The following is a 15149-nucleotide window of genomic DNA, read 5'->3' on the forward strand; positions in this document are numbered from 1 at the left end:
CTGCCTCTTTGAATGTGTAACGTGAAAAGATTATGTACAAGTCCCATTCCCTTTTCCTCAACAAAGTATCTGTGTGGTGTAACTTTTGCTTCTCTGCCTGAAGTCAGTTATCCAAATTAGAGAATGACACAAGGACATATTTTTCACTATCCCTGTGGGAACTCATTTTCCCGTCCCATTCCTACAAGCTCCGTCCTCATCTGCACAAGCCTCAAACACTTTAAAATCATAAGTGTTCAAGGCTTATACGGATAAAGCAGAGCTTACACAAATAGGGTTAGGAACAGGATGGGGAAATTGAGTTCCTGTGTCATTCTCTAATCTGAATTACAGACCAGTAAGCCTGACTTCATAAGAACATAAGCAATGCCTCTGATAGGTCAGACCTGAGGTCCATCGCGCCCAGCAGTCCGCTCACGCGGCGGCCCAACAGGTCCCGGACCTGTGCAGTAATCCTCTATTTATACCCCTCTATCCCCTTTTCCAGCAGGAAATTGTCCAATCCTTTCTTAAACCCCAGTACTGTACTCTGCCCTATTACGCCCTCTGGAAGCGCATTCCAGGTGTCCACCACTCGTTGGGTAAAGAAGAACTTCAGTGCTGGGCAAAATGGTGGAAACAATTATAAAAAATAACATTGTGGAACACGAAGACAAACATGATTTGATGAGACAGAGTCAGCATGGGTTCAGCCGAGGGAGATCTTGCCTCACCAATTTGCTTGACTTCCTTGAAGGTGTAAATAAACATGTGGATAAAGGAGACCCAGTAAGGCTATTCTTATGTTCTTAAGTTTCGCTATTCCAAGAGAGAGGATTGTTAACGAGTTGAACTTTGGTTTAAATGAAAAATATATCTAAGTACAACACAATGGAACAGATTGTAAATTCTTTTAATGGTTTATCAACGCAATGCAAAATTGTTGTCTTTTTCTTGACATAGAATATATCAGATATTTGCTGAAACTGTATCTCACAGCATCTACATTTGTAAAGCTTCTGGGGGACCCTCTGTTTTTTTAATGTTACTATCTCTGTCCTTTGAATTTTATAAATTTATGAATGTTGGCTTCAGGCCTATAAAGTAAATATTAACCCTCCCTTTTATGAAGCTGCATTAGACTTTTTATCACTGTACAGCAGTCAGAGCTAATACCGCCGTGGCTGGCAATAAAAAAGCTTAACTCGGCTTCGTAAATTTGGATACAGACAATGCAAACAAAATAAATGATGTTCTCTTAGGCTTCCATGGTTGTTGCAGTTGTCTGGATAGGTAGAACCAACATTTCAGCCACCATGCTGTGACTTTCCTCAGGGTATGCTGTGAGGTCTGTACTTTGTCTTGATATACAGTATAGTGGGTCCTCTAACCTAATTGGATGGGGTTTGCGGTGATTGAGGCAGGAAAATATGTTGGTCATGAATTTGCATTGTGGAGGGAAAGTCTGTTGATCACAGTTTTGAATTTGATGTGGTGAGACCCGGATAATTGCAACAATCAAAATAATTCATGTCAAGAGAAAATGGGAGGTTTGACCAGGATTCAGAACTCCCAGGCCCTGCTCTATGAGTATCAGCAACTTTAATGATGCAATCCATTCACAAATTATTTTCTTTTCATTTGTCTTTTATTACATTCAACATAGCTTCTGCTTGTAGAACTCTTTGAAAGTTGGAGAGTCAAGCAAGATGTATTTCCTTCTCTTCACATTGTCTCACTTCCATTTTCCACTTTGACGTTACCAGCCTTTCTCTCATGTTTCTTTGCCCTCCCATTCTCTTTCCCCTTATCTCTTTTCTTTTTCTTTCCTTCCCTCTTCTGCCCTCTCCACTCATTCTCTTGGCATCTATCTCTCTGCATTCTTCCATCTGTTTCATTGTCTCTCTTGCTATTCCCATATTTTCAATCCACTTTCATTTTGTCAGAGGCTATCTCCAACCCTAAGAATTTATATACCGTATTTTCACGCATATAACGCGCACACGTGGATAACGCGCACACAGGTATAGCACGCGGGAACAAGGCATTTATATAAGAAAATTTTGTTATAGCGCGCACAAGCGTATACTGCGCATTCTCCCACCAACCCAATTGGACTGCAATTTGAGTTTGACCGCGTGAATAGGGGCGTTTACATTCATAAAGTCGGCCCACCGATCAAACCAATAGAAGGATCAATAAAGACCCAGGATGAATAAAAGACTCCATATTACAATTATTCCCTACACCTTTTACCTATAGCTGACGGGTCTTTCTATTCATCCCGTGTCTTTAATTCCTCCATTGGTTTGGTTGGTCGTCCAACTACATAAATGCATCACCCCAATTCACCTGGCTGAACTCAAATTGACCCTCCACATACTGCCAGGAATGAAACAAAAGTCATATACAGTGGACTTTAAGCTTAAAGTCGTAGCGAAAGCTGAGGAAATAGGCAATTGGGTAGCGGTGAGAGAGTTCAATGTTGGAGAAACATCGGTGCGTGAATGGAGAAAAGATAAGAAGGAACTGGAGAGATGCAATCCGCTAAAACGGGCACGCCGTGGGGCCAAATCAAAATGGCCTCAGCTGGAAGATGACTTGAAGCAGTGGATTCTGGGGAGACGGGAGCAAAATCAATCAGTCTCTACCATTGCCATTCAGATGAAGGCAAAACTCATTGCCAATGGAAGAGGAATACCCTGCTTCAAAGCAGGCTTTACATGGATCTCGAAATTTATGAAAAGGAATGGACTATTGGTTCGAATGAGAACAACTGTTGGCCAGCGACTTCCGGATGATTGGCAGCAAAAATTGATCGATTTCTGTGAGTTTGTCGCCAAAGAAATTTCAGAACTTGGCATCACTGCAAAGGACGTCATCAACATGGATGAAATTCCAATGGCATTCGACATTCCAGTAACAAGAACCGTAGCCCTCACAGGTACTAAATCTGTTGCCATCACCATAACCGGGCATGAAAGAGCGTGTTTTACAGCAGTTCTTGCTTGCTCAGCTAGCAGGGTTAAGTTAAAGCCCATGGTCATTTTCAAAAGGGTCACTTTGCCCCGTGAAAAACTGCCCACCAGTGTGGTTGTGCACTGCAACAGGAAGGGAGGGATGAACTGCGACGTGATGAGATTGTGGGTTGATAAATGCTTTAGGGCAAGACAGGGTGGATTTTTTTCAAAAAATTCCTTGTTAATTTTTGATGCCATGGCTGCCCACAAAGAAAAAAATGTTCAGGTCTACATTAATTCTAATGCTGCCCACATCGCTGTGATACCTGGAGGCTTGACGTGTAAGCTGCAGCCACTAGACATCGCAGTGAATCATCCATTCAAGACTTTTGTTAGAAGGGAGTGGGAGAAGTGGATGCAGAGCGGCACGCACGCGTACACACCCGCGGGGCGGCTGAAGCGGGCAACTTTCACAGAAGTCTGCAAGTGGGTGGCTTCAGCATGCGATAAAATAACACCTGCTACTATTCGAAATGGATTTAGAAAAGCGGGCATTCTTTATGACACTAATCATGCAGCGGAAGGAGGGAACGACACGGATATCAGCGATGATGAAGATCACGACAATGATTATATCACTTCGGAAATAAGCGAAGATCGTCCGCAGGCCGTGCTGACTTTGTTTAGTGACAACGATGATGAATATTCGGATTTTGATGGATTCAAAGATTCAGATGACTGTGATGATGATGACTGAAAAAAACAGTAAACTTTTTTTTATTTACAACTTTATTTAGATGATTTTGTCCTCGATACTTTGTTTGATCTACATTAAATTTGAGAGTTAATGAGAATGAAGATGTGATTTGTGTTTTTGTTGATGAATTCATACTCCACAACTGGAGAGCTCTTACATATACATATTCTTTGTTCCAACATGGCGTCGAGGGGTCCTGGAAGCGCCCATAGCTCCACCGGCGGGGATTTGGAAGGGCCGAAATTACCCATATGGCAGGGACGCCATTATCGGGGTGGCAAATGCCATCTCTGCCATATGGGTGTCGCCGAATGGGTGTAAAAAAATGTATAACGCGCTCACGGATATTACGCGCATCTTTTTCCGCGGTTTGTAAAATCTTGTATAGCGCGCGCGTTATATGCGTGAAAATACGGTATATGTCCTTTGTTCCTTGTTCAAGATTTCTGACTTTAGAAACTAGGAAATGGTCTACTAAAACTACAGCAGAAGACACACCTTTGTGTTCTGAGGTCTATCTGAAGATGAAATTGTGTGTGTACAGCCTACTTTAAGAAGGACTTTTGAAGATTGTATCGGTAGCATGGAATATTGCTACACCTTGGGTTTTACCCAGGTACTAGTGACCTGGATTAGCCATCGTGAGAACGGGCTACTGGGCTTGATGGACCATTGGTCTGACCCAGTAAGGCTATTCTTATGTTCTTATGAAGTCTAGTGTCACTTTTCAAGATGGTTTCAATGGGTCTCCCATTTCCCTCATCTGCAGGAATATTTTGGAAGTCTCTCTGATAAAGCTTCATGACATAACAGGTAGAGAAAAATACATCAGAGTGTCTCAGAGCCTGTTGGATTGCAAAGGAATAAGAATGCAATTGAATATTTTGGAAATGCCCAGAATGAGGGCATCGGTTCTTTTTTAAACGCTCAGCATGGGGAGTATCAGGGTCGCTCAAGAAGAGGAGTTTATTGTCCCGTCAGAACTTTCAGAAATGAGTTCTGAGATCTATCTTATTTTGACTTGATAAGTTTGATGTATGAAATGCGCCTTGTAATTCCACTCTCTCCCCCACCCCCACTATGGCCCAGTGCCAGGCTCAAAAGATCATTGCAGACCAGGTCCAAATCTCTCCATGCTCGAACTCCATGAGTCATTGTGAGCTAGTGCAGGACACAGGAGAGTATTGTAGAGGAGACGCAGCGTCCGTTGACTGGAGATCTACTTCCTGTTTCTGAGATTCTTGTTCCTCTTCTTTTGATGGTGTAAAGCTGTTGGGTGGCTGGTGAGGGCACAGGCAGCTCTGTTTTCTGTTGTTGAGATAGTGGGGAGGGAACAAGGGTATGGATAAGACAATGAGAGTTAGAACCATGTGATCAGTCCAAAAAGGATTGAACCTCTCTGCTAAAGTTCACGGTTTTCATCTGGGTTCTTTTTTTTGTTTTGGGTTGTTCTTCCTTCCTTTTCTCTGCGGTTCATGGCACGATCCAGGGTTTTATAAGCCCTTCCCGGTTAACCAGGACATATCACCAGTTCTGAAGGACAGACAAGGAAAAACCAAGTTAAATTGAAGCCCAGAAAGCCAGGCCAGTGTAACTCAGATTAATGCCTGACCCAGATCATCCCTTCCCAACTGACTAAGTTGTGCTTTTCACATTGCTTCCACGGATAACTTCATTGCAATTTCTCATGAAATCTCAGAACAAAGATACACTTGTAGATCAGCCCTTTCTGGGACATGTGGCACCATTTGTACATGTAGCGTTGAAAGTGCTATGTGTATTTTACGAAAAGCTTAGCACTTGCTGGTCCTTTCTAAAACACTGCCCTTCCTTTACATGCACAGACAAAATGTTGGTTTTGCTCTCTACACACTGAGGTGAGGAGTGATCTAGTGGCAGAGCTCCCTGAGGTTGTGGCAAGTCACTTAGGCCCAGATTCTTGAATCGGTGCCAATTTTGTGGGCACCCAATGTCAGTTAAAACCAACATTTTTAACTTTGTTTCAAGGCGTCTAAAAATATCAGTGCCAGAATTGTGCCTATGTAGACACTTTAAGCTGCTGAATGCCACAGTGGGCGTGGCCTAAAGTGCATATGTAGATGCCTTTATGCAAAGATAAGTGCCGGAAATGTAGGCTTAGAAAACCCTGGCCTCTCTCTCCCACAAGCATGATTCTTTAAATGGCACCAATGCATGACTGATGTGATTGGAGGCCGATTTTAGGTGGCCTCCGATATCAGTGCCGTTTATAGAATCCGGTCCTAATCTTCCATCGCCCACCACAAAAAGGTGGTATACAAGTTCCATTCCCTTTTCCTCAACACACTATCTATGTGGTGTACCTTTTGCTCCTCTCCCTGCTGTTAACTGACCATCTAAGCAGGGGCGGAGCGCCTACTTAACTGGTTAGTGGTGACTTTCAGTTTGCTATCTGGCTAGACCTGCCCCCAAGTTCTACCCATCCCTGCCCCCCCCCCCCCCGCTGCCTGCTCTTGTTGGGCAGGAGGGCATTCGCACATTTACAGATGCCCTCCTGCCCGCTGCAATTTCAAGGACGCTTTACAAAACCCGGACAAACAGCCAGATTTTGAAAAGCCGTCCAGAAGGGGAGGGGGGCATGTGTGGCAGGCGCAATTGGGGTGGAGATGAGGATGGGGGAGTGGTGCCTCTCACTCTCACTATGCCACCGCCTGGATTGGCCATTGTTGGTCCTTCTTATGTTCTTATAAACCCCTTTGAAAACTGCACCAGATGGTCTTCACATGGCATGTTGGGAAGTTGTAATCTAAGATTGCACTGTTTAGTGCTTTGATGTCATGCAGCAATGGATGTGGTCACCACAGTCCAGCTTTTCACTCCTTCAGTATCTACGTCACCACAAGTGTATCCTACACACAGAATGCCACATTGTTAAGCAAGATAATGTAGAAAATGGATGCATACTTGCCGTGAAGAACAAATATCCTTTAATTTATGAAAGCGTGAAGAGAACGAAGCACATGTCCTTAATTTACCTATCACTGTGAATTAATACCAGGGGCACATACATTATCACACACATGGACATGCAGGTACACGGTTACAAGCAAGAATAGCTACAGGCACAAAAGACACACACACACACGGTCTTGCCTAGGTCCATGTTCTTACATAAGAGCAGAGGAATGAGGAGGAGCCTGATGGTTTGAGGGACCCTGGTTCCAATTCCTCTTCACCTCTCTTTGATCTTCTTTTTAAATTATGAACCCTCCAGAGACAGAAAAATGCCACCACTTCACTAGTCTTCACGCTTGAGGGTCTCCCATATATTCAGGGAAGTAGGTATTTTTCTGTCCAAAAAAATCACAAAGTGGGATTTGAGTCCAGCCCTCTAGGCCTCAGCCCCCTGCTCCAAGCATTAAGCTACACCTTCACGTGGAATTTACCAGGAACATCCATAATCCTTGCAGCTGTCACAAGGTGTGCTATCCTTTACCCATTTCACATTCGGGGGAGGGTGGGGGCAGCAACCACGGGGGGATTAAAGAAGCTGAGTTGCTCAATCAGAATACCCGTCTGGTATTTAGACCTGGTACCCAGCATGAACAAGTTGCAATGTCCCCATCCATATTTTGGCCCCTCCATCCAAAACACGCCCCCTTGCCATGTGATTGTACTGCAGGATTTGAACAATTGTGCTTATAAGGATGTCGAAATGCTGATCTGAAGACGTCCCAAACATGAACAGAGCTTCTAAAAAGAAGGCTCACATATGCTAAATGATGCCTGTGGACACTTAGCTAATAACATACAGGTACTGGAATGCTCTTCCAGAGTCTGTTATAGGAGAAAACACCCTCCAGGGATTCAAGACAAGGCTAGACAGGTTTCTGCTGAACCGGAATGTACGCAGGTGAGGCTGGTATCAGTTGGGGCACTGGTCTTTGACCTGGGGGCCGCCGCGTGACCACTGGCGGCAATTCTACACATGATTAAAGAAGCTAGAGCCATTCACAGATAGGAGCAGTAGAGAGGCAGAATATTCCCAGCCATACTTTCTGAATACTTACTCTACATCCCTTTTACGGATTGTTTTCCCAGATGCCATTACTTCTGCCACTTTGGACACAATAGGATCATAGTTCATGCTGGCCACAGCAATTACCTCATCACTCCTGCAACAAAGATAAGAGGAAATCATAGAGTAAGCCAGCAAGACACCTCACCCTGTCCTCTACGCGTCTCCTGTCTGGAGTAGACAGACACAGAATAAGACAGCAAGACACATGGAGGAGACACACAGAACGAGACACCCCTCTTATGTTGTACAACAGTCCCTGAGTGAGAGACAGCAGCTGGGTGACAACATGAGAAATATTCTTGAGGTTCTCAGGTCACCTCCTCTCAAGGTTTCTTGTTAGGATGTTTGTCAGTGATTCCAGTTAATTGCACAGATAATAAATCTCATCACAGGCTACCTGATGAAAGATGTCCAGTGAGAATGGCACTTACATCCTCCGAGCAGATGTGCAAAGAAGTGCTTCAGACCATGTAAAGATGGCAGGAATGGAAGGGCTGGCATAATCAGAATGCACTGAACATCTGAATAAAGGTTTTAGCTTAGATATTTTAATGTTAAATTTTAACTTCAGATGTGATAAAGTGGTGAGATACATAGCACACTGAAGAAAATTCAATAGAAACGTAATTCCATTTTAGCTTAGAATTTACTACTCTCAATATATTCAAGTTACTGATTTTGTAAAGTGTAAAGGTCTTCAAGATCTGAGCACTGGTAGACATCCTTGGGAAATAGTCTTGGGAGGTTTAGAGGGTCATGGAGCTATGACATGCATTTTTAATAGAAAAGATTCAAAGAGGGACCAAGATGATAAAGGGAGGGGGGCCTAAGGCTCTGATTGGCCCAGGTACCTAAGGCCACTCCCTTAGGAGAAGCCATAGACACCAGGGCCAATCAGAGCCTTAGACCCCTTCCAGTAGATCCCAGGTTGCACCAGGAAGGGGAAGACACACCATTTTGAAGAGGCAGGTCAGCTGGCAGGAGGGAGTGGGCATCCATCCTGCCGATCTTTGGCGGGGGGTCCAGGTGGCCTGCTGATTTTTATTGTTTTTGTTCAGGGATCATCGTTGGGAGGGTGCCGGAATGACTTAAAAAAATGGGGTCAGATATTATACATGTGTAACACACGCACAACATCTAAACTAAAGAAAAAAAAGAAGTCTACCTGCCCAGAACAGCTGAGTGGCAGGAGGCTGTACAAGGAGAGATTAGAGAAACTGGACAATTTGCCGGCACTAAAGCGACACGACGGATTTTAGCGGCAATATTAGAGAATTTGGCCCTTTGTTGCTCTGGGAGTAATTCAGCAGGTAGCTCATTAGCATCTAATTAGCATGCATTTCTATGCTCACTGCACTAAAGATTCCCACTGAGCACAGATGTTTTGGGTGCTAACAGCCTTGTTGCTTCAAGAGGTCTCTGTGCTGAACTCATGAGAAAGGGAGCCACCTCCTGGCCATTTCTTCATAGGAATCCTGTGATCCCCAAAGAGTGAATCTCTTCTTGAAACCTCACGACATCACTTCCACCTGTGTAGCCGGCAGCCTTTGGCAAATGAAGTAGCATATCTAACGTGACCATTTATTTTTTTCATCAAAACGGGACATCTATTAATATTCAGCCCTACCCCCAATCCCACCCTAGTCCCGCCCCAATCCCACCCTAGCCCCGCCCCCAATTTCTTCCATTCATTTTTCATGTACACACAATATCTTATTATTTCATAATGGTAACCATAAAATTTTTTTTAAAAACACTAAGCACCCTATACACAGAGAAAATGTTAATTATCATTTATATTTGGGGGGTTTTCCAAAGATGTCACCTCAGTAACTATAGAAAAATATAGTGCAAAATATAGACAGCAGATATAAATTCTCAAAACTGACACATTTTTATCACTAAATTGAAAATAAAATCATTTTTCCTACCTTTGCTGTCTGGTGATTTCATGAGTCTCTGGTTGCGTTTCCTTTTGACTGTGCATCCTATCTTTCATTTCTTTCTGCACTCAGGCCCAACAATTGTCCCTCCTTCCTTCCTATGTCCTTAGTGCCCCCAGTGCCTCCTTCCTATGTCCTTAGTGTCCCCAGTGCCTCCTTCCTATGTCCTTAGTGCCCCTTTCTATGTCCTTAGTGTCCCCAGTGCCTCTTTCCTATGTCCTTAGTGCCCCCAGATCCAGTGTCAGTTCTCCTTTGTACCTTTGTTTCAGGCCTCCCTCTCTCTCCCTCCTCTGTTATGATCTTGCTTCTCTTTGCTCTTCCTCAGGGGCTCTCCCCCTCTGTCTGCACCTCCCAAAGTCCAGCTTCTGCCTCCTGTCTTTCCCCTTTGGTCCAGGGTTTTATCTCTCTAGTCTTTCTTTTACTTACAACCCCCCCCCCCCTTCTCTGCCTTTCTCTCCTTCTTTCATCCCTCCTTCCTATGTCCCCCTCACTGCCTTCCAGCCTTTGTCCCACTCCCTCCCAAAAAGCCTGCTGGCCTACCTCTTTCAGAGCCAGCCTGCCTGCCTGCCTACCTCCCCCAAAGCCAGCCTGCCTGCCTGCCTACCTCCTCCAGAGCCTGCCTACCTAGCTACCTCCCTGCTGTGCAAAAGCCAGCCAGCTAGCCTGCCTACCTCCTTCCCCCCCCTACCGCGGAAAAAAATCCTACCTGCAGGCCCGATTTAAACTTCCCCCGGTCCACCGCCGCCACTCATCTGCTTACCTCCCTGCCACTAATCGCACCTAGAAGCCTTCTTCCCGACATCAATTCCGACATCAGAAAGGACGTTCCATGCCAGCCAATCGCTGCCTGGCTGGCCCGGAACGTCCTCTCCGACGTCAGAATTGACATTGGGAAGAAGGATTCTGGGTGCGATTAGTGGCAGGCAGGTAAGCAGAGGAGCAGCGGCGGCGGAACTAGAGGGAGGCTTTTTTTTTTTTTTTGGGGTGCGGCAGAGAGGGACAGGAAGCGATCGCCTGTCCCGTTGTCCCCATGCACAGCTTCAGGACGCTGTCCCTGAAAACTGGACATTTTGGCGTCCCGAAGCTGTGTGTGGGGACAACGGGACAGGGGATCCGAACACGGGACTGTCCCGTTCAAAACGGGATGTATGGTCACCTTAGGCATATCAGACTGACAAATAAACCTTCAACTGTGATTTTTTTTCATGGCACCAAACTGCCATGAAGCCAGTGGGAACCAGTGTATGTGACCCAGTTCAGCTGTCAGTCTGACCCCAAACTTCACCGTATATCTAGACTGAATAATATTAGCCCCCTCCTGAGGTGTCTTACTGTTGTGTTACTACAAAGACAATTTTTATGTCATATCACCACAGAGTGGCCTATCAGCCAACCCACGGCATTTTTCACCCTGTGTTTCTGGCACATGCAGGGGGTGCTGCAGGGCTCTGACTCCTCCAGGGAACACCAGCAACACTGTGGCTTCGTTAATCTCCAGAACAGGCCTTCCTTCCACCCTGATGGCAGCTGGCAACGCACTGCTCCAACATCATCCGGAGGAAAAGGCAGGCTTCAGATCCCACACCCATGACATGAATGGAAATGAAGAACAGAAAGCATGACTGAAGACAGTCAAGGTGACAGTGTAGCCCAAATCCCAAGCCACAGAGTACGAGAGAATGAAACCGTCACCTGTACCAAATCTTAGTACAATACACACCAGGAGGACGTTAACCTGTTGACTTCTGGTGGTACCAAATAAAACAAATGGCATACTCTGCATTTCCCTAAAATCCCTGACCTTATTTCAGGTCTCTGCCAATGTAAACTTAACAAGAGTGGGGAGAGTGGCACCTTGTGTGTACAAAAGCTTCCGAGAGAGGAAGAGCTGATCTGCCCTTCCCAACACCACCATAGGATCCGGGGCGCTCACTCACTGTTGCTTTGGGCGAGAGGGAGTGATGACTGAGCCCTGATAGTTCCTTGGGGAGGGTAAACTGGGACATCAGCTGGTGGAAATTAGGGGGAGCAGTGACAATAAAGCTTGTCTCACCAGCTGCTTCTTGGCCAGCAGTTTTCATGCAAAGCACAAGGAAACGTTCTCTTAGGACATTTGGACTCTGTTTTTCTGCCCAGATTCTGAATTATCTGCTCCCTGCAGGAAGCAAAGAAGCATTCCAGACACAAAGTAGCCGAAAATGTATTCAGAAAACTTGAATTGGGCTGAGTCATGTGTAGCAAGACTTTTCAGTTTTCGATGTGACACTTCCGGAAGGTACCACCTGTAGCAGTCAGCAGGTTAATGCCTTGTTTCCCAAGAACATCCTTCACCGCCTCATCAAAGAAAGCACCACCCACTTTTGTGATGTCATAGTCCCCTTTCATCATAAGTAGAACAGAATAAAATCATGCCACCTCATCTCAGGAAGCTCCACCCACTTGTGTCATGTCATGACCCCAGGAAGTCCCAATCCCTTGCTCTTTCCCTATTTCAATCCCGTTGCTTCTTTCAATGTGTTTACCACTTTTTCATAGTGACTTTCTCTATAATATGATTATTATTGCTCTGCAGTGTAAAACTTGAATGTCTGCTGTGTATGACAAACACCACTATTACCCTATGTATCCTTTTCAGTAGTACCATTTAGTCTGTATTGATGGTCACCACCATTAACAAATGAAGATCACATTCTTTAGTATTCATGCTTGCTACGTATGACATCACAAAAGGAACCGCAATCGGATTACGGCTTTCAGCACCTGGCTAGAAAAGGCAAGAGGCAGCCTTAGGATCCAGGAGGCAGAAGGCCCAGGAGGTGATTATCCTGAACCAAAGAGTCATCCAAAGGGCATGTTACCTCCAGAGGTCAATGCACGTTGTCATCCTATTATAGGAAAAGAATCTCCGCTTTGGTCTCCTAAACAGCAAATTAACATTACTTGTTATTGTTTTAAACCCCTTTAATGATTTATTAGGCGACTAGGAAGAAATGCACTTGGAGAATTCACTGAAGGCCTTAATACAGTGGTTTCCAAACTGTGGATCAAGGCCATGAGTGTAACCTGTTTTAGGCATTATCAAGAGAGTGGACTAAATATCTAACTAACTAACTAAAATTAGACTACATCAATAGTGGATGGGGGTCACAGCCCCCCCCCCCCCAACCTTCACTGGGACTTAGGCACAGTAGTGGCAGACAAAAAAATAAATAAAAAATTTTTTGGACACTCTTGTATATTCCATGTACTATGTTCCCTGTATATTCCTTATATCATACTCCTTGTATATTCCTACTGATGGCATTTTAAACTCCTGTTTAACTTCAACGACTTGTACACTCCAAAAAATTGTAAATTCCAAGGCTATTTTCGTGTGTAATCTTATTAACTGCTGTGAACCGCCTAGAACTCTCTGGGTATGGTGGTATACAAAATAAAGTTATTATTATTATTCTGAGCCAGTCTCCAAGCAAGCAAAGGTGGTCATAAGTTAGGAGAAGTAACCAAAATTATCGCCAAAACAAATTTATTGAATGTTGACCCAACTTGGCTGAGTTTCGATACGAATGCCTACATTTCTGAATAAATCAGATATGGAACAAAGGAAGAGCAGAAGCTTCTCTCTCCTTGTAATGCACTGAAAGCTCACTTACCATGCAGATCGACAATCAGTGCATTGCAAGGAGACAGAAGCTTGTGCTTTTCAATGTGGTCCCATTTATGCATTAACTTGGCTGCTCAAGTAATGAGGATTGGCACTTAAATGGCCAAAGTGCTGACTCCACTCCCAGTGGTGTACCAAGGTGGGGTGTCTGCCCTGGGTGCAGACCATAAGGGGATGCTCCCAGGGTTGGCATCATGGTCCAGGAACTGACATAGCTCTGGGCCTGCCTCTTAAAGCAGAAGCAGCAGTGGTGGCCAGCCATCAGAGGCAGTGCATTGAACAGGCTGCTTGTGACCTGCCCTGCTAGGGCCTTCCCTCTGCCACCCCACTGATGACACATCAGAGAGAAACCCTGGCGGAACAGGCCGCAAACAGCATATTTAGTATTCACAGAGCTGCCTCTGATGGCCAGCCATCATCACCGTTGCTGGGGACACTCGATGAAGTTACATGGAAATACTTTTAAAACCAAAAGGAGGAAATTTTTTTTCACTCAGAGAATAGTTAAGCTCTGGAACGCATTGCCGGAAGATGTGGTAAGAGCGGATAGCGTAACTGGTTTTAAGAAAGGTTTGACAAGTTCCTGGAGGAAAAGTCCATAGTCTGTTATTGAGAAAGACAAGAGGGAAGCCACTGCTTGCCCTGTATTGGTGCACTCACACTAAAGATGGCACTATTTAAATCTATTTCATTTATGGTTGGGAATCATGTTACACAACTCTCCAATGTTTTACCCAACCTCCAAAATATCCAGCATTCCCCTTGAGTAAGATGGTGTAAAAACCTTGAGTAAGATGGTGGATACATTGGCTCTGGGGGATCCTTGATAAAGCAAATTGTTGCGAAACATATTGGATTATGTAACCCAGTAGCATGATAAGCTAAGTATATAACTTATTTGAACACTTTTAAATAGAATAATCTCAAGGAAACTTCTAAAAAGAGCACGGTGGATAAAAAAGTTTAAAAATTTTTAAAAAAAGTTTACTTAAATAAATGCAAAAAAAGAATGTGAGCCAATGAGGAATGAAAACACCGGTATTCCCACCGATATTGAACACTACTAAGGGTGGAGGAGGTGTACCTGAGGCCACATTTTGTTACATTTGAAATATATGAGAGTATGTTTAACAATTTGTAATTCTACGGAGGGGAATGCTGGATATTTTGGAGGTTGGGTAAAACATTGGAGAGTTGTGCCCCGTATTGGTAGCATGGAATATTGCTACACCTTTGGTTTTGGCCAGGTAGTAATGACCTGGATTGGCCACCATGAGAACGGGCTACTGGTCTGACCCAGTAAGGCTAGTCTTATGTTCTTATGCTGCTGTAGGAGGCCCAAAGGTATGTCAAATCTCACAGTGGGGGTAGGGGTTGGGGTGGGGGGTCAGTCAATCGGTGCTGCATAGAGGGATGGAAGGGAGGGATCGAAAGCTGCTGCACAAGGAGGAGAGAGGAAGAATTGTTGGGCATGGGGAGAGGAGAGGAAGAGAGATGTAACAAAGAGATAGAAAAGGGTGAGAGGGAGAATCCCCGCATATGGTTGAGGAAAGAGAGGAAATGCCATAGCATGGAGGGGTGGGAGAGATGGAAAGGAAGGAGAGGAGAGAGATGCCAGGACATGGGGGGAGGGAAAGGAAGGAGAAAGAGATGTGAGACCAGGGGTGCCCACACTTTTTGGGCTTGCGAGCTACTTTTAAAATGACCAAGTCAAAATGATCTACCAACAATAAAATAAACCCTCCCCAACAAAGCACACTGTACGAAGAGAAAATGTGAATTATCA

General features: G+C 44.7%; 1 protein-coding gene across 6 annotated transcripts in view; it reads right to left on the minus strand.

Moving 5' to 3' along the window:
• Positions 1–892: 892 nt before the first annotated feature.
• AIFM3 (apoptosis inducing factor mitochondria associated 3) overlaps positions 893–15149 on the minus strand; it is a 108385-nt gene continuing 94128 nt past the window's right edge. For 3 of the 6 annotated variants that reach the window (XR_004540504.1, XR_004540502.1, XR_004540505.1), the window contains 4 exons: positions 12558–12617; positions 7746–7850; positions 6847–7025; positions 893–5229 (listed from right to left, as the gene is read on the minus strand). Coding sequence is in view for 2 of the 6 variants with exons in the window: in XM_033957353.1 (XP_033813244.1) it covers positions 5190–5229; positions 7746–7850; positions 12558–12617 (205 nt within the window). In the remaining 4 variants the exon portion in view is untranslated. The remainder of the gene's footprint in view (positions 5230–6846; positions 7026–7745; positions 7851–12557; positions 12618–15149) is intronic. The other 3 variants (XR_004540503.1, XM_033957353.1, XM_033957354.1) reach the window with 3 other exon arrangements.

This window comes from Geotrypetes seraphini, chromosome 8 (assembly GCF_902459505.1).
Source record: "Geotrypetes seraphini chromosome 8, aGeoSer1.1, whole genome shotgun sequence".
NCBI classification, from domain to species: domain Eukaryota; kingdom Metazoa; phylum Chordata; class Amphibia; order Gymnophiona; family Dermophiidae; genus Geotrypetes; species Geotrypetes seraphini.